Source organism: Branchiostoma floridae, chromosome 18 (assembly GCF_000003815.2).
Source record: "Branchiostoma floridae strain S238N-H82 chromosome 18, Bfl_VNyyK, whole genome shotgun sequence".
Classification (NCBI taxonomy): domain Eukaryota; kingdom Metazoa; phylum Chordata; class Leptocardii; order Amphioxiformes; family Branchiostomatidae; genus Branchiostoma; species Branchiostoma floridae.
In genome coordinates this window covers 2,923,281-2,951,163 of record NC_049996.1, presented here as the reverse complement: position 1 = coordinate 2,951,163, position 27,883 = coordinate 2,923,281, and the positions used below count along the sequence as shown (strand labels likewise).

At 39.9% G+C, this 27,883-nt stretch overlaps 3 protein-coding genes across 4 annotated transcripts in view; 1 reads left to right on the top strand and 2 right to left on the bottom strand.

The window, feature by feature from the left end:
- LOC118406103 (fibropellin-1-like) overlaps positions 1-5,727 on the bottom strand; it is a 10,695-nt gene extending 4,968 nt beyond the window's left edge. Inside the window, exons 1-4 of the mRNA XM_035805970.1 lie at positions 5,475-5,727; positions 2,365-2,852; positions 1,473-1,586; positions 1,090-1,203 (exon numbers count right to left, since the gene is read on the bottom strand). Coding sequence (XP_035661863.1) covers positions 1,090-1,203; positions 1,473-1,586; positions 2,365-2,527 — 391 coding nt within the window. The 5' untranslated portion in view covers positions 2,528-2,852; positions 5,475-5,727. The remainder of the gene's footprint in view (positions 1-1,089; positions 1,204-1,472; positions 1,587-2,364; positions 2,853-5,474) is intronic.
- A 3,309-nt stretch (positions 5,728-9,036) lies between these two features.
- LOC118406104 (divergent protein kinase domain 2A-like) lies at positions 9,037-12,068 on the bottom strand. The gene is made up of 2 exons (XM_035805971.1): positions 11,507-12,068; positions 9,037-10,597 (listed from the first exon to the last, which is right to left on the bottom strand). The coding sequence occupies exons 1-2, from the start codon at positions 11,774-11,776 to the stop codon at positions 9,365-9,367; spliced, it is 1,503 nt and encodes a 500-aa protein (XP_035661864.1). The 5' UTR covers positions 11,777-12,068; the 3' UTR covers positions 9,037-9,364.
- A 2,021-nt stretch (positions 12,069-14,089) lies between these two features.
- Positions 14,090-27,882, top strand: LOC118406101 (next to BRCA1 gene 1 protein-like). 2 transcript variants are annotated; one of them, XM_035805967.1, is made up of 15 exons: positions 14,090-14,349; positions 14,478-14,537; positions 17,395-17,413; positions 18,712-18,971; positions 19,558-19,665; positions 20,579-20,737; positions 21,330-21,488; positions 22,104-22,211; positions 22,687-22,837; positions 23,425-23,503; positions 24,041-24,217; positions 25,109-25,360; positions 26,266-26,367; positions 26,868-26,997; positions 27,763-27,882. In XM_035805967.1, the coding sequence occupies exons 1-15, from the start codon at positions 14,254-14,256 to the stop codon at positions 27,865-27,867; spliced, it is 1,965 nt and encodes a 654-aa protein (XP_035661860.1). In that variant the 5' UTR covers positions 14,090-14,253; the 3' UTR covers positions 27,868-27,882. The 2 variants fall into 2 exon arrangements, with proteins under 2 accessions (XP_035661860.1, XP_035661859.1); XM_035805966.1 differs by having other exon boundaries at positions 14,091-14,349; positions 21,330-21,500.
- The last annotated feature ends 1 nt before the right edge of the window (position 27,883 follows it).

Sequence of the window (27,883 nt, the reverse complement as noted above, 5' to 3'; positions counted from 1 at the left end):
GTCGAACTGTGAACTGGGAACAATCCCTGTCTTCGGGAAGGAAACAATGGCATTTTTAAAAAAGAATACAGCAAGGACCAAGCACTTTGGACTTACTTTTGACCATTTACAGGTTAAATGTACATAATATTATGCAATATTTTAAGGTACATAGTATTATGCAATATTTTATGAAAAATGTCCCTATCATTACTCAACGGGTCATAATAGCTTCACTGAAGATGAAAAAAATCTTAAGATTGCAAGATTGATTACATCTCCAGATTACGTCAAAACATGTCAAGATTTCATGCAAGATCCTTGGTATAGAATCTCAACATTCTCTTAAATTTTATCTTTTGAATTGATATTGCATAAAGATCTCTGCTGGAGTCATCGTAATCTATACCAGAGGCATTTTTCACACACTATGGGATATGTAAATCTTAGATGTAAGAGGTTACGAGCAATCGTGCAGGACTCTAGCCTAACTGTGGTTCATCGAGTCTCGAATCCATCTGTGCGACGGGAAACGTCCATGACAAGCCTCGCAATACAAACATCTTGGGTAGAATACGCTCAACAATCATGCCTCCTCCCGGCCGCCGTTTTTGCATAAGGATCGTGCAAATCACATAAGGCTCGTGTGTGTCACATAGTGATTCGTGCGAATTTCATAAAATTCGTACGATTTCGCATAGTGATTCGTGCGAATTTCATAATATTCGTGCGTTTTCGCATAGTGATTCGTGTGTATCACATAATATTCGTACGAATTTCATAGGGTTCGTGCAAATGCTTAGGCACCCCTGAAGGTCATCCGGGGTCAAATGTCAAAAAAAAAAAAAATGTTCTGCAGATAACAAACACATATTCTGCCAAATTTACACCAAAAGATGACATATTTATGACTGCAATTATTACAGGCTACATAGGAGAATGCCCAACTGCAGCCTCATTTTAGTGCATTACCATGGATGACCCCGGAAAATCCAACGTGGCCACTGTAATTGGAAAGTATTTAATTATCCCTTTCACTTATGGGGAGATACATTATGTAAGACGCCTGCACAAAGTTGTCGATTGGTTCCTCTTCAGATATTTTTTTACCTTCTTCACAGTGCACTCCTCTGTAGCCCGGTGTGCAGTCGCAGGTGTAGTAGTTCACATTGTCCTGGCAGGCGGCGCTGTTGAGACAAGGCGAAGACGCGCACTCGTCTGTGTCTGAAACGATCAAGAACGGATACACTGTGATTGCTAAGGGTCCAGTCTCACAGTGATTTCACCCCTTACTGATTTGGTCCCGTCCATTGGGAAAAATTAGAGATTAGTGGTTGGGGTCGGTGGGATGATTTTCTGTGACACGTATGACATTCGTGAGAGCTGTGATAGCAATTAGACATAGGTTTATGAGCAAGTTTTAACTGACAGGTTGTCTGTCGACAATATAGGGACTATAAAGCTTTGGTAAAAGTAAAATAGCCGATACTGACTTATTTCACAGTGGGTTCCCTCCCATCCAGAAGTACAGTTACAGGTGTAGTAGTTCACCCAGTCGTGGCAGGTGGCGCTGTTCTCACATGGTCCGGACGCACACTCGTCGGTGTCTGAAAAAAAACAGGAAGAAAACTAAAATTAGTAAAAAGGTAACATTTGCAAGCAAATGCATGATAGTTACCTGATATTTTGTCATTATATGGTCTAGCTCAATTAACCATTGCTCTGCTGCGCTGGTCACCATATACTGGTATATCAATGCATTTGAGTAAGAATAAACAACACCTCTGTTTGTTCTTACACAAACATATTCATATAAAGGGTGACCAGCGCTTCCAGATCTGTCCTGCCACTTGCTACATTTTATAACCGTGCAACTACAGTAACCATGGTGACAGCCGTATGGTCCATACTATTCACTTTATCTGCTTAGAACGGAAGAATTGAGAAGAAGACCTGAAAAAAAAAACACAATATGTTTGCCTCCCGTGAAGGCGAACGTGTTTGATATCAAATCTGTTTTCAAATACCTAAAATAGAACACTCGTTACAAATACTACTACATGCATTGTTGTACAAATACAACTACGTGCATTGTCGATCGGGAATCGGATATGGTACTGAATAGAGCTACCATGGAGAAGAAAGCCATACATGCATGCGCATATATGTAGACACATACAAACATACGTCCATGTAAAACAGAAAAAAGAGTTTACCATGAATCAATGGACCAATATCGACGTTTTCTTTCGAAAACTCAAAAGTGATGCTGACCACAAACATCCGGAAACACAAACACACATACAGACAGACACACGGACACACCAAAAACAAAACCTCGATGGAGTTAGTAAACGAAATTGATAAACAAACAAACAGACTCACTGATGTCGCAGTTGGTTCCTTCCCATCCCGGCGCACATACACAGATGTATTCATCCGTTCTATCCAGGCAGGTTGCTCCATTCTGACAAGGGTCCGACAAGCATTCACCTTTGTCTAAAAACAACATTTTGTCGTACGGGAAGTAATGGTTAATATGGTACATGTTATGATGAGGTTAGTACGCGGTTTGTTCATGTTGGGTCCAGCAATAGTTTTGTGTTCAGCACCGGTATAGGACACAGTCCATATCGGTACTGATGCGTGCCTACTTACCTCACTTACCACTGTGTTTTTCCATTTGATGAAAACTTACATATCCATCCGCAGCGTCGCTCGTGGAATGAACAGACTTTTACTCCTGGAAAGGATGGTCGTCTCTTCATGGAGTATTGTAGTTGGTCATGTTATGCTGTTCGCAGCTGCATCTCACGATCCCTTTGCTGCATTCGTATGTAGTTTGCAGGCAATTAATGGTGATTTGACGTCCACTAAACATGAGAAACAAAACAGGAGAAAATTCATTAGATGGATGGTTTTATTTGATGTTAGTGAGTGAGATATTTTTTATGGATTTAGCATTTGCGCGTTGTCACAAAAAAAGGAATAGATCTAGAAAGTTGATGCAGTTTTACAAGGATGTCGGGGGAGTTATGCTTTTATGTAAACCACCTGTCAAAACCTAAAGGTCAACGCCCTGTACAGTATGTATAGGGCAGCGCCCACGTTTGTTTCTATAGCCGTTGAGCGACAGTAGCAGGGAGTTGGACCACTCGTAATGATTTAGATGTTAGATTGAATAAAATATATATTTTACCAACGGTCGGTAAAAACAAAAAGGCTGGGGTCACCAGAATTTTACTAGAATGAGGAGCGGTTTAAACTGGAGCGAAACTCCTACCTAACCGAAGAACTAGCTGCCGACAAAAACTAAAAGGCTATAGATTTTACTATGGTCAGTCGGGTAACAAACACTAAACACATCATTTATTTTGTCTGGCCTTTTATGGTTAGGCCTTGGAGTTTACTGGAGTTTCTATAATTATTAGATCCTTTTGAATCTACTTGATCTAGATGTTAGATGGATAAAATTATGTCTTTTACCAACGGCCGACGAAAACGAAAAGGCTAGATTTTACTAAAAAAAACATGAAACACAACATTTATTTTGTTTGGCCTTTTATGGTTAGGCATTGGGATTTACTGGAGTTTATATGATTAACATCTTTTGTTACAGGGCTCGACAGGATACCCTTGTCCTCCGCACGCAAAGTGCATGCGGAGTTAAGTGGTAATTACAGTTTTCCGTGCCACAGAGAGAGGGGTTCCATTGTGTGCTGCGGATAGGATAGATTGTACATGAAAACCACGATAAAACCCGGATTGAATAGATGATGCGGGTCCATCTATGGCGAAGTTGATACGGTTATCATGACTACAGTAAGTACAGTAGGTCCCATAGGGGGATATGAAACACACTGTAGTGCCATTTATTACCTTCGGGATGGTCACTGATGGTACTGTTTTTGTGTTACAAATCAAAATCCTATTGATAATTTTTTTTTGGCTATTGGCATGTTGGTACCTACCGCTCTATCTGAGGTGCAACTAAACTATAATTTGGCATGACTATTTTCTACTTTCAGTTGGTAAAGGATGTTAAGTTCAACCAAGGTATTTAACCAGAATCTCAATGATAGAGACGTAGTTGCCTTCGAACGGGGCTGTTTATTCTAGGAGGTGGAAGGGGGGGGGGGGGTCCACTGGTTCACGGTTTTCAACATTGGCTAGTTTCTCTTGTGCCGAGGAAGATAGATTTTCTGAGGAAGGGAGTCTCCTTTCCACTATAATCTCCCTTCCTCGGCAAACTCCCTTTGCCGGCACAAGAGAATTGCAACGGCAACGGAGGCTAGTGATGATCAATCAGTTATTAAGTACATTGGCTAATTTTCTTGGGCAGGAGCTTAAATTGTACTCCAACTTGCCCATGGAATCTTCCATGGTGCGTGACCCATTGTCGTGAGAAAGATGCCTGATACATTCTCATTGTCAAGTTCAATTGTAACTGTTCAATGATGAAGCTAACATCATGTCACGCCCCTGTCAAGATCATGGTCGAGCAATACCTGACCTAGTCTCTCTCAATCAATGTCTCTGAACAAGACTACATAAAGTGTAAAGGTTGTCCGATTGCCTTTCTTGGCCGTTAGAGTTCTGGGTTATTATTTATGGCACAGTATTGGAAGATGGAGCTCATCCCTATGATATGATATGATATAATGTAATAAAGTATATCCCACCAGATATTACACCATAAAAGACATTTCTATGAAAGCTGTAAACCGCTTTCTTCACGCCTACATACACACCCTAAATCATACATTGAAATCAGCTATCATTTACGACAAAGAGAAATATAATTTACCCTCGAAGACAATGAATTTTTTCTTGCTATAGTGTGGTACTTATTTGGGTATAGGTGCATAAACGTTTCAAACTTGCCTTGTGTCAGTATCTTTTTGTTTCCTTCTCATGCATAACAGATGAATAAAATTTTCTCTTCCAGCTTTTTTGAAAGCTGAAATTACACTAAACACATATGATGATAATGCATGTATTCCTGTAGTTCACATTCCGAGTTTCTGTCCTAAAATATGTAACACCTTACACTATGTTTCTTTTACAGCTACTTGGTAAAGTGAGGTAGAATAGTGTCAGCCTTGGTCCGAGCGTGAAAGCTTGATTAAGTATATTGGTTGGTCCGATTTCCATAGACTTACGAAAAGATGAAAACGAATTGAAGGAAATGCATCAGGTAATAGAATACCAATAAGTACTAAGTATTCCAATCTATATCCTGCAAAACCAATTCACTTTAAACGACGATTATCAACCTTATATCTATTTTCACCTAAAAAAAGTTTCCCGAAATTGGATAGAGGGTCTTATCTAATGTTTTCAACATAATACGATTTCTTTTTGCTTCAAACGAAATAATGTGACAATTTTGCAACATATCGTTATCATAGGTCAATATAGCAATCGTACTTTTCCAATGCAATATCTAATTAACTAAAATTATAAATAACCAACTGTAAGACATATTTACTTACCAGTCTGTTCCTAAAAACAGTGGTTGTTGTTTCTTATATCCGAATGAAAGCTCATCTGGTAAATTCCATAGTGAAAAGTTGTTCTTTCTTGTCCCTCTCTGATATCATCATCGGCGTCAGCTCGTGACCGAGCATTAGTTCATGTCCATCCAGTCTCATTTGTTGATTGTTGGTGGCGGTGTCTGAGGTGGCTGCTCAGTCCCAGGGCAGTGTGGAACAGTACAATATCTAACTAAAGTACAATATAAATCTATACTAAAATGATAAGACATATTTACTAACCAGCCTGTTCCTAAAAGCAGTGGTTGGTTTTTCTTGTCCCTCTATGAGATAAGCTCAATTTTATTCGTTATCTTCAAAGGAACTACTATGTTTGGGCTCACAAGTCCCTACAGTACATTACAATATCTAACTAAAGTACAATATGATAAAATTATAAATAGCCAACTGTAAGACATATTTACTCACCAGCTTGTTCCTATAAGCTGTGCTTGTTGTTTCTTGTCCCTCTCTGATACTTCAGTTTTCAGCGCTTTCGTCAACGGAAGTACTACGTTTTCTCCAACACGTCACTACAGTGCAGGCGCCAAGTCAAATGCCTTTTACAAATGTATGTTGGTGGATGGTCAGGGTTTTATACAGGGCAGGTCACGCTATGTGTTACCCTGGAGATATGCGAACCACAATAGAAAGATCTCAGTGTAAAAAGCGGGCCACAGATACTGTAGGTAGTAAAACTTGAACAAAGAAATGTTGCATTGTGATATAAGATAGCACACAAGGGATAAGTAGTTTTATCAGTCTCAAGAGTATGGCCTTTTAGCAATGTTATCGTATAAATGTAAAATTGCGATAGCTGCTATCTAGTGTTATCTTTCTCGATAGTGGCACGACAGAAAGAATCCAACCTTTGTTGGTTTTATCTCATCTTCAGTCAAAACGATCTCTTTCAATATACTTATCTATGAGTCAAGCACGTAATGTGGATTTTAAAAGCTTCCTTTTATTAAGATCAGTTTTGAAAAAAAATTGTCTGACATTATTTGCGTTACGTCATTGCTTCATCAGATGGTACATAGGGCGACGCCCATCTCTTTATACAGCCTTGGGTCACACAACTTTAAAGGTGAGTCCAATGGTAGTGGTCTGTGTGTTCAACAACCATACTATTTATCAAATGCTGAGTGCTAAGCGGAGAAAGTAGTATGTGATTTTTTAAAAGCCTTCGACGAAAAGCAATGCAAACCACAAATTTGAGCATTGCTGTGGACATTAACATAAAGTGTAACAAACTTTTTAATAGAGGATCTCGTGAATTTATTCTCATAAAATCAACTCAGAAATTATGGATAAATCCTATCCGTATATCATGTTCTTCCTAAGCTTGGTTAGTTAATTTTCAGTGATTGCTATCTTTTCTTATTTCGTCTATTTACAATGGACGTTCCCGTTTCCGTGTGTTTTGTATTTCCACTCTCAATTGTATTGAATTATAATGCTATATCTTGTGTACTGGTGCCATTATCATTAGCTCGATGGCTCGAGAACTTTACTACTGTGTGTATCTGTTTATATGTTGCAAAATATGAAAACGCAAAGCGGGATATAGATCCGTAAATTGGATGGTTGATCAATTTCAGTCTTCTTCGTTACACAACCTGTTTAACTCTTCAGTAAACGTTTCGACCACCATTTGTCGCCTTCATAAGTGAAAAAGGAAACAAATATTATTGGTGCTGTATGAATTTAGATATTTGCTTTTCAGCAACTGTTTAGCAAACCTCAATTTTGCTCAAAGAACAATATATGTGTCCGGTTGAATGGCCCCTTTTCAAGCGTGCGATTTTGCTTACCCTGTGCATTATTTTCTTCCCCTATTTGGCCACCTGTCTTTTGATTTATCTGACAAAGTTTGCTTATCTTAGCATTAATGAATGCATCAACAATAGCTATGAGTCAACAACAGTTTGGCCTTTTTTTTTTCCTCCGACCACCTGGTCTTGCATATATGATTTACAGGTATGGGCAAATTAAAAGAAATTCTGTGTTTTTGGTACCTCGACCGACCCAGCAAAAAGTTGCCAACCCTTAGCCCCCATAGCAGGCTCTCTAGGCTTTCTTTTCCTCTTTTGGGGCTCATAATACACTTTTGCTGGTCGTTTCGTATTGTAGTGGGTCGCTTGGTAGTACGGACTGGCAGCACAAGTGACCCAGTACAAAAAGAAACGACCAGCAAAATTGTATTATGGGCCCAAAAAGGGCGACAAAAAAGGCTCAGAGTCTGCTATGTGGGCTACCGACCCTAGACTTTTTTGATCGACCGCTGGCAAAGATATCAAATTTTAAAAAGAAAAATCTAGAATCTAGAAAAGAAAACAAAATCCATTTAATAACAAAATTTAAAAAAAGAAGAGAAAGAAGAAAATATAGAAAAAAAGGAACTCTACCTACCGATCATAACAACGTTTAAGACCGTATACGCAAATGGAAAACACAATGTTCTTTCCCACTGGCTTTAGAAACATGATTTCGAAGGAAATCATACGTGACACCGGGAAAGCATTTGAACCCCAGGAGAGGGGCATGGTTCATTGACCCTGGTATTGACAGTGACACTGGGTGCGTGAGCTATTGTGCGCTAACAAAACGGTCATGAACTGGGTATTGACATCGCTGACCCGTTTAAACGTTATGATTTATCAGTAGCAATCGTTTGAGGTTGTCCATTCTTGGGGATGTCACTTTAGCTCAACTGGTAGCAGCACTATACGTTATGATTTATCAGTAGCAATCATGTAAAGTAGTCCATTCTTGGGGATGTCACTGTAGCTCAATTGGTATAGCAGCACTGCACGTTATGATTTATCAGTAGCAATCGTTTGAGGTAGTCGATTCTTGGGGATGTCACTGTAGCTCAACTGGTAGCAGTACTATACTGTCGGCCATAAGCAAAGCAAAGCAGAGAATGAGAAGAAGTACTATATGTTATGATTTATCAGTAGCAATCATGTAAAGTAGTCCATTCTTGGGGATGTCACTGTAGCTCAACTGGTAGCAGCACTATGCTTAACGATTTATCAGTAGCAATAGTGTGAGGTAGTCCATTCTTGGGGATGTCACTGTAGCTCAACTGGTAGCAGCACTATACGTTATGATTTATCAGTAGCAATATTGTAAAGTAGTCCATTCCTTAGGATGTCACTGTAGCTCGACCGGTAGCAGCACTATACCTTATGATTAATCAGTAGCAATCGTTTGAGGTAGTCCATTCTTGGGGATGCCACTGTAGCTCAACTGGTAGCAGCACTATACGTTATGATTTATCAGTAGCAATATTGTAAAGTAGTCCATTCCTTAGGATGTCACTGTAGCTCAACCGGTAGCAGGCTTTTCTGTTGTGTATTTATATCTCGTCTATACCTATCTGTCTGCTACATGTTGTGCCGATCTAAGAGTCTAGGCGTTATAAAGCAATAATAAATGACACCTGTGTTACCGATCGTAAATGACAGAATAAGTTCAATTCTACTGATCCGGACAAACAAAAGTTTCTTAGTTTCTATCACTTATTGCGGAATCAATTTATTCAAATCTTTCCTCTCTCCCTCTCTGTATGTACCGTTATGGCAACCCTCAGGTTACCAAGTGAATCGACTGACTTGCACGAACCCTGGTCGTGATGGCATGGCCTGCGCGCCCATATCACCCAAGAAAAATAAACATCCCAGCGGAAAAATGAAATAGCAATAGTCACACAAACATACATGATATAAAACACAATTAAGTGAAACCCTAGTATACCGCAGTATATGTTAGAATATTCTTGCAAAACATTTTTGCTAGGCAAATTTCAATGTCTGTCTACAAGAAAGGAAACGTTTGTAGTACAATCATTTTACATTCTGTCGCAGAAGTGCTTTCAGTTCCTGAACTGTGTTCAGTCGACCGCCTACTACTTTTTCCTCGACACAGCCTCTCAGTAACGCTTCTATCGCCTTTGACTCGTGTTCTGGGGGCCCCCACAAGAGCCCAGGCGGTCTGACATAATTTTTCGACCGATGATGTTCGCCACTTTTTAACCGGTGCTCAGGCAAGTACGACAACAATCGTACACAGGCCAAAGCATACATCATTTGAGAGTACCGAGTTACTTGCATACAACGGCCATCTTTCTCTATTTCAGAAAGAAATCCTTTAAAACCCTCCATATTATATCGTTCTTTGTTCTCCTCACCATCGCTGTCTTCCCTGTCAATCAAAACGACTCCATCAAAATCAATTAGCTTCAAGCGTCCGTATTGGTCAACTGCGAAGTTCTCGTAACGGAAGTCGAGGAACATCACGATCCAATCAGGATCGCCGTTTCGGAAGGTGTCAATCATGTCTAAGAGTTGCACGGCTAGATTGGCTCTTTGTTTCCATGGGGATTCAAGGCTGACATCAAGGAGCTTTCCACCGTTCTCCACAAAGATGACCCGTCCGCATGCTCCAAGGTACTTCGGAAAGGGCCATTCTCGGTCACGCCGACTAGCGAAATAATTCAGTACTGCAGCCTCTGGGTTCAGTAGAAGTGAGGTCATCATGTAAGCTTGTTCGGTCTTACTCGATTGTCCGTCTGCGTTCTGATCGTACACTTTCTTGAGCTCTTCAATATGTTTGACGGTCATACAAGACTCGAACGCAATCTGTTCATCTTTATGGGCGATTCGCCAGGCATCCCGTAGCCATGACAACTTAAGAGCATCATCTGTCACAAGTATTGTTTTAGATATCATTTTTGAGACATCACAATGTCCTGACATGCTAGCATTCTGACATATAAACTCGTCCAACTGTTTCCAATTAGGAGTTCTAGCAAGCCGTTTGGCTACTATATCTATATCTCTAAAACGTCCAAAGTATACACCTTTATGCTCCAGTTTTCTGTTGGCTACATCCACTGTAATAAGGCCTGAGTTTGCCTGTTCGCAAAGCGATTCTCCGAAACATGCAGGGCATTTTTCGGCCGCAAGGAGGCGTTTGAGTGTCAGTTCTTGTTCAGGCTGTTCCTTGGCAATGTTTGATAATGATTCGGGTTCGTCATTGGCCAACGCGTGGCCATGTTCCTTTAGAATTCCTTGGACCTAGAAGTTAGAACAATGATGGTAAATCTCACGAATATGTAACGACAATGGATTCTCAATTTTTGTTCTTACACATCTTCTTTGATTTTTTAATTGCCTTGGACATTCTATTACATTAGCATGTGTTTTTTTGGCAATTCACGGCGCACATTTGCTCGTTATGTGGCTGTTTTTTTTCTTTTTCGAATTATATTTTGTTTCAATTTTTCTCAAAGGGACACGAAATGATGCGCTCGTGTATGTCATCCATATCATCAAATTAACATTAAAGGCGACCTAAGCAATAATAGTGTTTAAAGTGGAAATATTTTGAATCATGGGATCTGTATAAAATTGATATATTTCCACATTTACATCATTTTTTCATTCTTTCAGCGGTTAAAAACGGCACAATAAACGCACTAGGATTTCCTAAATATCGTTACCAACAAGACTTAGACTTCACGACGTCCTCGCGCCACTACGGCATCGAATATTTGCTCCTTGAATGTTTGAATGGAATTCATTTTATTACAAAGAAAGGTGTCCCATTAAAATTAACTAATAATTGATAATTGAAGTTCTCTAACCCTGACTCTGGCCATTTAATGCTTAGGTTGGGGGGTTCAAAACAACAACACCCGTCGTAAGAGAGGCTAAAGGTGATAGAAACAGCAATTGTCGCAACTAAAAACCGGTTAGGTCAGTTAGGTTGTTTGTTGTCCTCTGGTTGTCTTACTGAATGTAACACGTTTCGTTTTTGTTATTTATGTAGTGGGCCCCCTTGGAAATCAACTTCAAACAAGTTGAAGGGGCTACCCACATGTTTTGAGATCAATAAATAAAAATTAAAAAAAAAGAGGTATCTAATATGGCCGACCTATGACGTCATCACAACACCTGTTAAGGTATACTAATAATCGTTCTTACCTCTTTCTCGACTTGTCCAAGTCCCGTTTCTTGCACAATCGTCTTGGTAAGGGGTTCAAGAAATGTTCTCTGTGCATATTTTGCACCTGCGTAGTTTAAGTGCGCCTTTTCTGATTCTGAGTCATCTCTGATTTGCAAGTAAGATCCTAGTAAGAAACAGAGAGCTAAGAAAGTGACAAAGACGAACGAAACTCGTGAACGGCTGCAGGAGCATTGGAACTTGCGAAACATTCGTCGCCTGGTTGACACTGCTTTGCTGTTTTTATCCATTGCTGTCCACAATCCAGCCGAGCAAGATTCCAGCTTGAAACATCAACCAGAAAGATCTGCGGTGGCTAGGTAGATGCTATTTGGGGCTCGATACTTCTTTCTAACCGGTAGGCGAGAACATGCCATGCCAATATAGCCTGCAGCTATTAAAATATTGAAGACCTACTGACCCGTACACACAATGCTCTAAATTTAGCCTGATTTAATCGCGCTTCTCAGGCCCGTCGTACATTGGCGCTCCGCGGGGAGGAGGCTACAAGCTCCGGATAGCGGTGTTTGCGTTACACAGACTACTCTAAATTTGTCTCGGAAAATCTCGTTTTAAGCGAGCGTTTGTGCACGAGAGTTTGAAGAATGTGACTTTTCAACCATTCGGGCAGCATTTTACACAAATACAGGTTGATCTTTTTTTAGCTGGACTGTTGACAGCGATGGGTGGAACCAACAATGTAGTGTCAACCAGGCGACGATTGTTTCAATGTTCCAGCCTGATCACAAGTTTTGTTCGTCTTTGTTACCTACTTAGCTCTCTGTATCTTACTAGGCAGCTACTTGTAGATCAAAGATGACTCGAAATCGGAAATGTGATGATAGCTAAAAATACAAATTTGTGATTTTATTACCTCTTGTGCTAAGATGAATAAATTTACATATAACGTTGTTGTTTGTTACCCTCAACACAATGAAACATACCAGAAACCATGACGATCCGTCAGCATCTTCCTGAGTTATTCTCTTTCAAAGCCTGAAACAAAACCTGTCCCTGCAGTTCCAAAAAAGACGCTAAGGGGGCCAGACCTAAACAGCACGTCACCGGAACGTACTGCGCCTGCGCGAACCCTGGTGGTTTGGGGCTTGTTTTGGTCAACGTTGCATTGAAATACCGCTTGTTGCACAGTATATGTTAGAGACATGGTTTCATGTAAAACGTACACGGGATTTTACCCTTATATACGCACGTACTTTCTTAAATGCGGCCCTTTAGTAAACCGGGGGTTTAGCAAGGTTTAGCATGTCTATACTTTTCGCGCAGGCGCAGTACGTTCCGGTGACGTGCTGACCTAAACCACTTACTCTCTGCCCCCAAGAACTATCTTCCACACAGAAATAATGGCCATTGTATGTCCGGAACACGAGATGTCAAAACCGGGACCGGAAGTTCTACTGTAGTACCGTAGAACGCCGCTAGGAGGGCCACTATCTAAGTTAAACTTCGAGCTTGACGTTTTTCTGATCCACCATAACTACCAAATATACAAAAAGAACCATTCCACGGCGTCTCAAGTTATGCTGTGCACTCGAACACAGACACACACACACACACACACACACACACACACAAGAACGGCACACAAAATAGAACCTTCTTTGTGAAGATAAAGTTAGTAGTAAAACCTTGGAATTGAAATATAAGTGCCTCTGCTCGCTATAAGTTTTCTCGCGCATCCACGATTTTCTGATGATGACTGCCAGTTGCTGTTATTAGCGTTGTTGGATTTGACACGGCGAAGGCCGTTCAGAAGGGGCCTCTAGCGATATACTTTTAAAGTACAGCTTTGACAAAGTCCTGCTGAATATCAGAATTGAAGTAAAAACCATGGACGCGAATAGCAACAAAACAAATGATTTCTTACGTAAAAGATTACATGCTAAATAATGTGTCTGCCAGGGAATCATTTGAGTCATAAAACAGCAATTTTTCGAATATCTGCTCGGAGAAAATTATAGTTTAATAATATGTCATTGGTTACGAAGACGAATGCTGGTATTGACAAAATATCAATCCTCGACTTAGCATTGTTCCTTGGATAAAAATAATAGAATTATAGATAAAAAAAGATTATTTGATTTTAAAAAGTAGTTACAATCTCGAGATATTGCTATTAATTATTGGTTGCAGAGTCTTTTGTTTACAGTGATGTTGCCGAACTCCCAATATCTGCTTGAATATTTTAGAGGAGAATTTTGTCCCGTTTTTTTTTCAATTACGAGTCACTCATCAAATGAGTGTGTTAAGATCTAAATTTCCTTTTTTTAAATATCTGCTTGGAGACAAGGATGACGATGCTACAGTCAGCTGATGACAGCGCACTAAATATAGACTATACACATTACGTCACAGAAAAACACCATTCTTCTACAAAAATATCCTTCCGCCGTGCGTATGATCACTTAAGAACAAATCTAAAATCCTAGAAATAGGCCATATTTATGTCTATCTATTAAAGAGTGGAGTTGTTGCTAAACTATTGTACAGATATGGTCGATAAAATGCAAAAATATTGATTATACGTTTTATACTATTTTGTGTGACGCGGAGGTGCATCACGTGATAGGGTTGTGAAAAGGCCTGAGGAAAACAACCCTGAACGAAAAAGGAAAGGGACGAGAAAAACGCGAAGTTTTTACCCTTTTTTGTCGGCTTTTTTCGCCACTTTAGTGGCTCAAGAGACAGCTGACAACCCCGGGAAGACATCATGGCGGAGACATACGTCCTAAACGTCGATTTTAACGGCGAATGCAACGTTTTTCACGTCTCTTACGCCACCACTTGGGAAACCGTCGACATGTTGGTATGTGGACGTTCCTTTCTTCACGAAAATATCGTCCAAAATTCCCTCAGATTTTCATTTCTTTACGCAATGACATCTAAATTAAGAGTTTCTAAAAGGTGTAACGTGTTTTAAAATCTTTATTTCAGCTCAAGGTGAACTGTGGAGAAGAAATTAAAGTGACCTACACGGATGAAGAAAACGATCAGGTAAACATTATTTTTTTTCATGGCCGATGTTGTTGAGATGTTTTTGTGTTGGGCTCTTTAAAACAAATTCCTGCAGAATTCTAGGTATAAAATGGAGTATTTCGTCGACTATTTTATCATTTTGTCTTGTTTTAAGGTAGATCTTAAGAATGGCAAGTGTATTTCTGTGGCTGTGGTTAATGTTTTCTTGCTTTTGTGGCGTGTTTCGGGGTTGCGTAAGGCTTTTTATTCAGTGTAAATAATTGGAGAAAGGGGGAGGGGGGTAAATGTATTTGTGTTTTGGGGGAAGGGGTGTGATGTTAAAAAAGAAATAGGAATTACATGTTAAAAAATATTATGCAAAATACAGCATATTTTTGCACTATGAAGTAAACATGATCAATTGCAAAATTATGTTTCAAAGCCTCAAGTTGTTATATTTGTTATATTTTAGATTTTAAAAAAAGCTAATGACAGTAACATATTTCTGACAAATTTGAGTAATTCTGAAATGTCTAGGATATGCAAATTAGTCAACTCCCAAAGGAATTGTTTATAAATGCCTTGCAAATAGTTTCTTGCATTAAATTTTGTACAAATACCGATCGAAATACCAAGACGGAAACATGACAGACTCACTTGTGCCCTATAGCATACCGGTATGCCTTTCATCTAGGCAACAAACTGATTTCATTTTTTTCCAAGCAGCGCCAAAAATTTGATTTGGTCTGTATGTGTAAAAAGATTAGGTAGTGCCATTGCAGTTTTGAGGCCTTAAGAGAGGTTGGTTATATTATTCTCTTCGCCAAAAAGGGTATGTTTTCGGTTATCCCAAAGGGTGACGGGTCTATATGTAGGTCAACAGCATATAACTCCAGAAATTGTGGATGAACCTTTCTGATTTTTGGTAGGTGTGTAGTGGTTGTGGAAAGGAAGTCCAACTTCAAAAACAGTGTGTCTAGCGTTTTCCTACGGTACTGCAGCAAGCTTTGTGTTTTTTAATTGAATGGCTTGGATAAGTTTAAATGATAAACTAATTGCACATAACTCCTGTAAAACAATAAATGAAGAATAGCAAAATACATAATGAATCTAATTGATTAAAAACTATTTTAAAAAATGGAAGTTCTAACTTCTAGTGGGAAAATGGTGTATTCTAGCAATCCAGCAACTTCATTTTCCTAAGGCTTGCATATGATGTCATGCATTTTTCCATGATCACATAATTTATTTTTCCATTTTGCCCCAAATTTTGGCAGTTTGGACTACAGAAAGTGTAATGAAGCTAAACGGTTATGCATCATTAATATTGATAATTATACAACCTTTCAGTAATTGTTCCATTGTTATCTAAGTGGTATCAAAGGTCAAAAGCAAATGTTGTGATTCTGGTATCCTGTGTCATGTAAAATGCTCAAAAGTCTGGGTAGCTGGTTTATTATAAGACTTAGTAAGTATATATTTAGCACTTCTGGTTGAAAGAAAAGTTTGTTACTTTTATATTGCATACCCGGTGAATCGCCACATGTTGTAACAAACCAGGTTTGTACTGAACAGTACAAGCTGTATATCCAGACAGAATTATTTGATCCACTCACACCGGGAAGGACCCCTACTCTTTTCGATAAATGTGGTGGGTTCTTTTACATGCTTGAGGTATGGCACTCCTCAAACACGGGCGTATACTAGTATATTCAATGAAATATCCAAGGAACTCAATTTTTACCTGAGTGAAGTGAGGAAATTGTTATTGCCTTTCTCAAGCACATAATGTCATTGGGGTATTTAAACGAGATCTGAACTCTGTACCGCTTGGTCAAATGTCAGAAAAACAACAGATAAGTTGCATAAAGTCTTGTGTTTTAAACATCACACACAATCTGAAATATCAAAGGAAAAGATACATGGGGGTTGGGGGGTTATTCCAGGTGAGACTTTCCCTATATCCATTGTCTCTTACAGACAATTGAACTTTGTTACATGTGAGTCAATTGTTGGAAACTGTCATGAGTCCATTTGTCACCTGCACACACACCTGCAAAGATATGACAATGAGTCATATGATGACATCATACTTTGTACTGTAGATCTCAAAATGTATGCCATGGGTTTATATTCACGTTGTAACGTTGCAGTTTTGGTGATGTCTCACTGCAAAATTGTGTTCTGTTTTCCATTGCGTTTGAGCCTCGACTTCAATGACAAGCAAAATTCTATAAGTTTTTCTGTGTCCCAAAATTGAAGTATAGCAAACTTAAACTTGAAAAAGTTAAAGGAGTTTACAGTACTTGTGCATGTAATTACCATTCAACATTGTCTGTAGACAACAATTTGACCTAGCAGACAGCATTGGCGGAAAGGCGGATTTTTACAATTTGTCGATTAATTCAAACTAGACATGCAACATTTGCAAGCATATGCAGCATTTTTCACCCATCCCCAACCTAATCAACAATCAATTATCGATAAACGATCAATTGATTAATCAAAAATGGTTTATTTGTTCCAAATGTGTATTGTAAGAAGAGGCAATTCTCATGTGAGAATGGACTCTTCTGGTGGCACTTCAAATCAAATTCAAAGGTTCAAGTTCAAAAACACTTAAAAAAGAAAATGACTGAAAAAATTTTAGCTGTTTTGTTAACTGAGCAGAGGGTTAACAAAGTTCCATGACTTGTATATATGCTTCTATGCTCAGTGTGGGTTAGAATAGATTCAGGTAGACATCACAATGCAATCTTGTATTTTTTTCATATCTTAACAGGCTTTGAATGTTCATGTCATACAACATAAGTCATAACAAATACCATTGTTTCTGTTATCTGTACGATGTCATGTGACTTGCATATAAATGACACCTTGTCATTGTCTTTTGCAGGTGTGCATTAACAGCCAAGGTAAGTCACCAATCAATTTTTTAGATATTATGAATTGTAATTTTTGCATTTTAGTTACGTTACTTGGCTAAAAGAGGAGTATTACATGCATTGATTGATTGGTATTTCTAACTGAAATTCCAAAATGTTTGAATTGTGCCACAATGATATTGTATGTTCTTAGATGTAAATTCAACATGCTTTCTTTTTGTCAATTGTTTATTAATATCTTTCAGTATGTGTATGACATTGTGTATTTCCCAGATGTAAATTTAATGTACTTAATCTTCTGGTCCATTAATTGTAATTAAGTTAATGAGGCCAATTAAGTGAAATCCATATTCCGGTCACAGCTAGCTCTGTTAAGTATCCATTATATATTGCCTCAAAAGCAAAAATCACATAGTACAGTCAAACCTGCCCAAGATGACCACCCGGGGGACCGGGATAAAGCGGTCGATTTGGACAGGTGGTCGCTGAGAAGAGTATCGACTCAAAACATGCCCGATGCAAAGTATAAACGGTTTCCGTTGTGTTTAATGGCAAATAGCAAGCACTCTGCACGCAGGCAAAGAAACGAGGTCTTTAATGTCAGATGTAAATTTTAAATTTAACCCCAAGCTTTTATCATCAAGCTTTTATACGAAACAGTATTTTAAAGCTCAATATTTCACACTAGTACTGTCACTAGCGTTTTAGACAGTAAGGGAACTTTGATGCGGTCAGTTACCATACAAGCCTTTATGCGTCGCTGTGTTCTTGATCGCCGTATCTGAAATAACTACGGTGTACCTTTCGAATTCGATGTCCGGTACGTCCCGATGGTGTACTTACCCACGGGTGAATGTATAGTACAGTTGGACAAACTCACTCACACAGATCTATCTTAAAAAGGTATGAGCTACACAGATCTTTGTTTAAAAAGTATGAGGCTGTATACGTTTCAGCATTCGTTCACTTTATAATGATATAGATTTAAAAAAAAAAAAAACTTCCGCCGCCATCTTTATTCTAGAATCCGACGCAAACTGGCCGATTTCGGCACAAAATCGCGCTAGTTATCATAAAAAAATCGATGAAAACGTCAATTTTAAAAATGATGCGGTCGTTATGGTCCCAATTTGGGCCGGTCGCGGTCGCGTTGGCCAGGTGGTCGTTGAGAAAAGGTCGCTTAATGCTTAAGTCGATGGGGAAAAAAGCGGTCGAAATGGCCAGGTGGTCGCTGAGAAGAGGTGGTCGCTTGGGCAGGTTTGACTGTATATTGTAATTACGGTAAAGAGAAAACATGAAATTCAAAACTATCCCATATTCCCTTGCAGTCGAGTTGGAAGAAGCGCTGAAATGCGCCCGCAACGGTAACGACGTCCTGTCCGTGCAAGTGGTGGAAACTCTGCGTACACCGCCTGAGAACAGTATCAGTCGCGACGACGGCTCGTCGGTACACGAAGAAGTGGCATCCATTCCCGACCAGCCCGCGCCAGTCCCCGAGCTTGTTCTCGTGACCGACGAGCCGACCAAACTGAGCGAATTCCCCAAACCTATCGAAGAGCAACCACAAGCTGACAAGACTAAAACTAAGGTTGGTGTACAATATACATGTACAGTAGAAGCTAGTTAATTGCACAACTGATTAACGCACACTTCTCTTAACTGCACGAAGATCCCAAATCCCAAATCAGTGTGGTCCAGCTGGATAACTTTGCATTATTACATCAGCCGGATAATTGCATGATATTCACTGGCAAATTGGCCGTGCAGTTATGCAGTTTCTACTGTATAGATGGAAACTAGAATCCGTGAGTTTGATTCCGGCTGTGTCACTCACCCGACATGCACGCTACCGGAAAAGGTTGCAGTCCTTATGTCGTAACGTTAAGCTGTTGTCCATTGTGCTTGTCAAAAAGAGCTAGGGGAATTTCCCCAGTACAATGAGCCAGTAAATCCTGTACATAACGTCTGTTCTCTCTGTCATGACCAGTGGAAGACTTCAGTGAGCTAAAACTGGATCGAGATTACTTTCCTTTTCCTTTGAGGAAGCTTTTCATATTAGGAAAGAAGCAAGAAATAGCTTTCCACCACGACTTATCTTATGATTTCATTATGTTTGTAGAACTCTACAACGTATCTTACAAGAATGTGCCTTAGAATTTTTTCCTTCGTTGCAGACACGTGAACAGCGAACGTTTGAAGGTGTCATGAGAACATTTGAGCGGACGGACAAGCAGAAACAGAAGGCCACTCCTACTGACAACAAGGAAGGAGAAGAATCCATGGTACGCAGTGGTCGAAATACATTTTTCCGGTGTTCTGCAATATTGCAGATTGTCAAAATTTTCTTCTGCAATTCGAAAATATTTTCTGCAAACACACATGGTTCCAAACATCCGTCTCAACCTGATAATGCCCTGCATTTAAATCATATCTAGTTTTGGAATGCATAGCATTACTGTAATTCTTCATTCTCTCACTCTATTTTCGAAATACCCATCTGCAATTTGCAGAAGGATTTACAAGATTGCAGAAGAAAAATAAAAGAATCTGCAATTTTGCAGAATGAAAAAAAATCAGGATTGGGATTCAATGGTTCTTATATGTTGCCAAAGAGTGAATGAGTGTAGGCAACCTATAGCAATGTTAGAGCGATAAAAGTGGAAATATTCTGGAGGAGGCAATCTGTATGAAATTGATATGTACATGTAGGCACTACGGTCCAGAGGGGTCCAGGGCATGCTCCCCCAGGAGAATTGTGAAATCTAGACCCTCAGAAATGCTATATATTTCATTTATATTTCATTTATTTTGTGGGTGAAATTTTGCTGGTAGACTCAGCTTGGTGTCATCAATGTCTTTCATGCTGATTTTTGTCCGACACAGAGGACGGAATACTGTAAATGCAGAAATGCTCGCAGTGGATTAATGTTCGCGGTTTTTGTGGCGACCACTTCACCGTGAACATAAATCCACCGCAAACATTTTTCTATCAAGGTATTAGACTGCAGTCGATGGTGTTAATGCGAAATTAAAACCACTGCGAAAAGTCATTTTTCCCGCTACCGCAAAATTAAATCCCCGCGAACTTAAATGCATTTACAGTACAAGTATTTGTCGGTCCCATTGTCAAAATTCCGTCAAATTCCGATGCTGGCTAGAACCCTAGTGTTTAACTTCATTTTCTTCAACCAATAGGATAAAAGTGGGAGCAGAACTCCATACCAGCTGTTTTTAGACACCCCAATACCTGTGCAGATGGACAGTGTTACACCTGACATCACTGTTACCGACCATACATACAGCAAGACCCCCGAGGAGCTGCAAAAACTGCCTGATGGGGCCCAGCTTGGACAGGTAAATGTAGACTTTAGTACAGAAGTGTTAGCTAATAAGTATTCTCACAGCTTATAGGTACTTTCCCAAAGAGTTACAATTGTAAGCCTATTAGCACGGTGTACCCATACAAGACTTTATCTGTTATAGACTAGTCCGGAAGAAAATGGACCTGAAAAAATCCGTGGACCGGATATTGGACTGATTAGAAAATTAACAGATTATATCGACAGGATTTCATGTGTTTTGTCGCTTTGATAACGATACGGTCCAGGAAAATAATGAGCAAAGTAGAGATTTGGTAGTCATTACAAACGACTTTAGTGACCAATCGCGCCCCTACCAAAAAATGTCCCTTGAACCAACCACCATTCCCTAACCTGCCCACGATTACCTGAGTGATACCAAAGAATAACAGTGTCTTCTTCAAATACGTTATTTCTGTACACAAAAAAGTTCTTACCAACACGTTTTCAATCAGTTCTCTAAACTTTGTCAGCTTGAAATCACCCCAAACCTGTGCATGTTTCATTTGAATACAGCAGTGTAGTGTTTCCTCATTAATTATGCATATCATGCCATAGCTTTATCCTTTATCCCATGTGACCAATAGGAGGTGCTACCTTCCGTGTCTGGACTCCCGCGACCGTCCAAGACAGACATTCCGAGGTCCCGTGTTTGCAAGCGGAAGGCCAAGAGTTACTACGCCAGCCTTGTAGAGAGCATGGGCGCGACGCGGGCCGCCAAGATGGCGGCTCTCATCGGTCCACAGGTTGGTGATGGGGTAGGTGGTTAGTTGTGTCGTAATGGTTTTTGCAAAGTTTTTTTGGCAACACTACAAGGGCGGAGCTTTTATACCTCTGAAAAGGTTAAAGGTAGTCTGAGCTCTTATAATCTTCAAGCAGATTCTACGGTAGCACAAGATAGTATCAAAAGCTGCCAGAGGAGTGAAGCTGGCCTAGGAGTGTGTTTGGCTACCTGAGGCTGATGACTCTTTGATACTAAATTTGTCTTATGCCACTGGTAAATCTGCCTACTAGTAGACATTAGTCCTTTTAGTAAAAGGTGGTAGAAGGGAAGAGATAGGCTTTGTAGGTACTTGACTTCAGTAGGGGAGGTAAAAGTTTTACCTCCCCAACTGAAGTCAAGTACCTACTTCTACACCTGGTTGGAGTGAGGAAAGTCGTGTTAAGTGCCCTTCCAAAGGACATTGATTAACATCTAGCCAGGAATGCCAGACATTGAACCTGTAACCACACAATCTTGAGTCTGCTAGCCTAAGCCCCTAAGCTATTCCGCTCCACAAATTTTAATCGATTTTGGACTGAAATACAAGTTATACAATGTGTTAGACCTGTAGTGACTGTCTTTCATTTGTGATCCCTAGGCTGACCAAGCAGATGGGCGGATGCACGTGGCACGTTGCCTGATGCGCTCACAGAGCCTCCCCGACAGTGAGAAGCCTCCAAAGTGGTTTGTGGACTTCATGAAAGAGGTGAGATTTTTAAAAAGTTTTTATTCATATTATAAGGGAAACATAATGTTATTGTTTTCTTTCTTCTGTTTCTTCCTTCTCTTTTCAACTGTTCCAAACAAGTTAAAGGTTAATGACTTGCAACCATTGTTACTGAAAGTGTAACGCATACCCTATAGTGTTCAATTACATTTTATATGTAGCAAGTGGCAGGACAGATCTTGAGGAGCTGGTCACCTTACACATTAATGTGCAGAGTAAGAATAAACAAAACAGTAGTTAGGCTGTACATAACTTGTATTTTGCTTGTGAATGTTAACTTTCTTGTTTATATCTTTATTTCCAAACTATTGCCAACCCAAAGATTTATTGCAAGGGTATACACAGATGCAATAATGTAATAAAGATACAACATGTAGATCTACATATTTGGGAGAGGGGGGGGTAACTTGTTCTACAACGATTATTCAAATTATCCTGTTTTTACTTCTTTTAGTTCAAAGAGGAAACTGGGAAGGAGATCACCATGGAGGTGCTAAGGAGCATCAAGGAAACCAACTCCTCCCCAGGGAGCCTGGAGGGGCCTTCATCCCCTCCTCCTGTCCCAGGCACAGCCGTTCCAGTGCCTGCAAATCTGGAAACAAATGGTAGGTGTATCACAGGCACGTAATGCAATGGGCTAACATCCTGCATCGCTCTTAACTCTTCCACTCAAAATACTGTAAATTCATTTCAGTTTGCAGTGAAAGTAGGAGAAAATGGGCTGTACTCAGTGGTTTTGAGTTTGCGATAGTATCACGATAGGCTACTGGATTTAACTTTCCTAAACAGATGTGTTGGACAGTAGACTTTTAACTGTGACTGAACCAGAATCTGAAATCACTGTCTGGAACTTATCCAGTAACTGATTTTGATTTATCAGTAACTATTGTATTGCATACTGTAAATGCCTTTAAGTTCGCAGGGATTTAATTTCGCAGTAGCAGGGAAAAGGACTGTTCGCAGGGGTTTTCAGTTCGCGGTAGCACCATGCACTGTAGTCTCTTACTTCCGTGGAAAAATGTTTGCGGTGGTTTTAAATTCGCGGTGAAGGGGCCACCGCAAAAACAGTGAACATTAAACCACTGCGAAAGTTTCTGCATTTACAGTTACTGTATCTTATAACTTACAACTCTAAGCTTTTGTACTTTGGTAAAGCTCACAACAATGACATTGTGATTTTTTTTCCCTACAGGCTCAGCTGCCTATGTTCATACAGGAATCATCTGTGACCAGTGTGAACAGATCATTGTCGGGATACGCTACAAGTGCGCGTATGTAGAACCAATCCATTACTGACAAGTACAAGGAATATATCTTAATCCAATACCGTAATAAAAATTACACATCCTGATTGCCTATCACAATTAGTAGTTCAGCCAATGATAGCTTTGCAGTTAGCAGTTCAACCAATGAAAGAGTGTCATTTTAATGTTAACTTTTTATTTTGCATTTCAACAATTTCATGGAGGTGGGCAGGGCTATGGAATCAATCTATCACTAGCATATTGATAGTTTGTAGAGACTCTGTACACAACCAAGTGTTTAAGCCAATGCTTCATCAACCGTCTATCACCTTCCAATAATGACAAGTAGTAGCTGTTGTTCTTCACACTGCAGCTAGGTGTCTCTGCTGCAATGTGAAGAATGTGGTCTAAAATGTGACTGAGTTTGTATGCCCCCACTATTACTGTTCATGACTGGAATGAGCAAAAAACACTTTTTGTGCAAGAACGTTTTTTTCTCCAGTGGTTCACAGATATAATTGTTTTGTATTTTATATTTACTAAACAAAATATTCATTCATACAGGAACTGCAGTGATTTTGACCTGTGCGAGGCATGTGAGCAGGTCACTGCTCACACCCCCACTCACGTGTTCCTGAAGATGCGCACACCTGCCTTCGGCGCCGGCCGGAAGAACGGCAAGATGGTGCCGCTCCTCAAGAACTCACTGTACCGGGACGAAGCAGAGGAGACCGTGCAGAGGTAATATCTTAACAGTTCAAATGGCTAGAGCATGCCTTGGTGTAATGGATAACAATCCTACTTGTTTGTACAAGATTTGAGAGTCGACCCTTGGTGTTTTGTACACAATCTTCAATCTGCAATCTTTTGTTTGTTACACAACTTTATTTCCAGGGTTCATGAGGCCAAACTTTCCTCTTTGAGAAGGGATGGGTTTAATGAAAGTATGCCTTCAAACAGTTAACCTGTTATTTGTGACAAAACAAAGGCATCTTCTAACAAGAAACACTTGTTCGCCATACCTTCAACTGTATCTGAGAATCTTGATAGATAAATTAAATGAACAACATTTATGACATCAAAATTGGGCAAGCAGTCTCCACATATTACTCTGTACTGCAGTTAATATAAACATAAAAATTACCATAATGGCATTTTGTATTTCTTAAGTCATGTGGTAATCAAGTTACTAGACGTACAGTATCCTAGTTACTGGTATTTTATGGCTCTTTGTACATAACTCATATCAATCAGAAATCAACATCGTGGTAGTCTTAATCTACTATTTTCCTAAGGCAATACTGAACAGTTCTGCTTCCAACTGCAAGGTGGCGCTCTAGTGGAAAGGATGTAGCCCTAAATGTGACTTAATGCTTGTATCCCCCCTCATCACAATTCACAAAGAGTTGGAGAAGAGATTTAAAATTTCTTATCCATACAGCCTAAAAGAGACATACATGTAGTACCACAACAAACATGATTAAGTTATTTAAAACATAGCAATATCAATTTTCCTAATATAAAATGTTGTTACACAAATAAAAGTTATATCTCCAGGTAATAAGATATGCACTCACTCAATCAATTTTCAACAAGAACCAAATACCAACTGGATATTGTTGTTTCTTGTAGTGAAACTCCAGTGGCGAGCGCAAAGCCTGCGAGCGAAACAAGAGAAGCGGTCGTCCCGTCTCCCGCCAAGCCCGTTCACGAGGCCCGCGTGCGCGAGGAGTGCAAGAAGATCAAGGAGATGAAAGCCAAGGAGTTGAAGGAGGAGAGACGCAAGCTCAAGGAAGAGCGACAACGCCTTAAGGAAGAGCGTAAGAAGCTCAAGGAAGAGCAGAAGAGGCGTCTGGAAGGAGGGTGGCCCCAGTTCAACTACAGGTGTGTAGAATTAAAGAAAATGGAAAAAGTTGAAGTTGAAAACAATGAACCATGAACCTCTGGTCTTGTTGAAGAAGGCTGCTTTGTTTGGGGGTAGATACCAACTTCCAATGAACTACAGGTGTGTAGAATTAAGGAAAATGGAAAAAGTTGAAGTTTTTCCAACACAAACCTTCAACCTGTGGTGTTGTTGAAGATGGCTGCTTTGTAGGGGGGCCGGGTAGATACCAACTTCCAATGAACTTTCACCTGATGCATTTCAACTACAGGTGTGTAGAATTAAGGAAAATGGAAATTGTTGAAGTTTTTCCAACACAAACCCTTAACCTCTATCTGGTCTTGTTGAAGATGGCTGCTTTGTAGGGGGGTAGATACCAACTTCCAATGACCTTTGACATATTGGTCATGTCACACTTGGTAGGATCACAAGACTTGAGCAATTGACTCATCAGTCATCAAGTGTTCTTGTATTTAAATGTAAGTCCATCTGTGACAGTAAACAACATTATGTCATAGTTGCAATTTGAAACTATATATACCCGTACACAAAATAAAGCTCTTTCCAACAAGTTTTCAATCAGTCCTCTGATCCTTCTCAAGTTGAAATGACCTAAAAAGTCACACATCCAGACAGGAACTGTGATGTCAGCAAAGGGTCAAAGGTGCTTGGCAGTCGATATCGGCCCCCGTCTCGGTTGAGGGAAGGGTGGCGGGCTCTGATGTAAATGGTCTCTTTCACTCCCCTGAGAAAGTAATCCTTTTTGGAAAATGTTCTTATGTCGGTGTTTTCATGTTGGTATTTATCATGATGTTTGTTGTACAGGAAGTGGTCATTAAGTGTACTGTCATATGCTGGAATCTATGTTCTGGACTCTAATGATATTGACCATTACTTTGTTATACAGGAAGTGGGGTCGGACCAGCAGTGCCAGTGTTGAGGGCACAAGTGACCCAGTCTACCGACCCCTACCCCCTCCCCCACCCGTGCAAGCGCCCAAGATCACAAAGTAAGCAGGACACTAATTTGAATCCAACTTACGAACACCTAATACCCAACATTTGGTACCTCATGTACAACTGTATCTTAATAGATCTATTACTATATAAAAGAACTCTCTGCCCAAGGACTCTCGTGTAGCATGTTGTGGTGAATTCTGAATTTCAATATTGGGCCCCCTGGTATGTGACCTTGGTACTGCAGTAGAAGTTCAATTTTTGTATCTTTTGACCTGGACATGCTATGGTCTTGATGTTTTGGTGGCAGATAGCTTGTGATGTAAGAAATAAGTGATGTGTATTTTGACCCCTTAGCAGCTTGCCCTGGAACTGCAAGGGCATTTTATGAGAGTAATTACTATAATAAGACAGCTCAGAATTTATTGGAAATGCACTTAAGTAAAGCTTTCAGAAGTAAAAAAAAACTCCTAAATATCTACAAAAATTCTTAGATATTTCACAGAGGTATGAGATTCCTTTGTTCATTTCTTTGTTATCATTGTTGTTTTAGTCACATGGATGCGGTGTTTGTCTGCGATGGTAACATGAGAGACGGAACTCACGTCCAGCCGGGGACCAAATTCACCAAGCACTGGGTCATGCGCAACGAAGGGGCCGGAAACTGGACATCCAACACTAAGGTTAGACTAAAAACCTTGAGCAAGTTAAAGAACCCAATGCACTTATTGAAAAGAGTAGGGGTTCTTCCTGGTGCGAGTGGATCATACTTACAATTGGGGTACCTTGTGTACTTGCCATAATGATCAACGTAATGATCATGGGCATTAACGGAAGAAGAAGATAAAAGAAATCTGTAGACTCGGATTCAGCCTTATTACAGTAAGCAATTGGCATGTGGTGTTAAACCATATGGCATGAATGAATAGCAAAGACTTTCTTTATTCGCAACCAGATATTTACAACATATTGACATTTTGGTGAATTTCACCTTCCTCAGAGCAATAATGACTTGTGAATGGCTCTACTGATTTTGCTGAATGCAGTCCGAAACGTACTGTATTGTCACATATGCAGTTGGATATGTCAAAGAGTAGTGTATACCAGTCAAAAATCCCAATTCAAAAATATGGATAATATTAGGGTTGGTTACCGGTACAAAACAGTTTTTTTCTTGTTGGAGCAGTCTAGAAAAAATGGACAAAAAAACAACAACAGTGGACCAGAATCTAGACCGATTAGAAAATGAACAAACCTGGACCTGATTTTCTTGACCTGGACTGTACCTGGACCTAGATTTTCTGTACTTGTACCCACGGGTAATTGAGACCCATTTTCCCTTTGTGTTGTAATTATTGAATTTCAGTTGAATCCTACATGTACTACAGACTAAATTCTGCAGACTGAACTTTCAGGCTAAGAAATCTGTGTGTTTTTTCCACCTCCAGTTGACCCTGATGTGGGGTACCATCACAGTGGTGTCGCCCAGCGAGGTGTCGGTACCATTCCTACAGCCCCAGGAGGAGGGGACTGAATTCTACCAACACATATGAACTTTCATGCTCAGAA

What these genes read in the sequence shown, in the direction of transcription:
- LOC118406104 (XM_035805971.1), bottom strand. Translation starts at nt 11,776, where the DNA reads ATGGATAAAAACAGCAAAGCAGTGTCAACCAGGCGACGAATGTTTCGC. An exon ending in TTGGACAAGTCGAGAAAGAG is followed by an intron (nt 10,598 to 11,506) that starts GTAAGAACGATT and finishes TCTAACTTCTAG; the next exon opens with GTCCAAGGAATTCTAAAGGA.
- LOC118406101 (XM_035805966.1), top strand. Translation starts at nt 14,254, where the DNA reads ATGGCGGAGACATACGTCCTAAACGTCGATTTTAACGGCGAATGCAAC. An exon ending in ATGGGGCCCAGCTTGGACAG is followed by an intron (nt 20,738 to 21,329) that starts GTAAATGTAGAC and finishes TGTGACCAATAG; the next exon opens with GAGGTGCTACCTTCCGTGTC. An exon ending in GTCCACAGGTTGGTGATGGG is followed by an intron (nt 21,501 to 22,103) that starts GTAGGTGGTTAG and finishes TGTGATCCCTAG; the next exon opens with GCTGACCAAGCAGATGGGCG.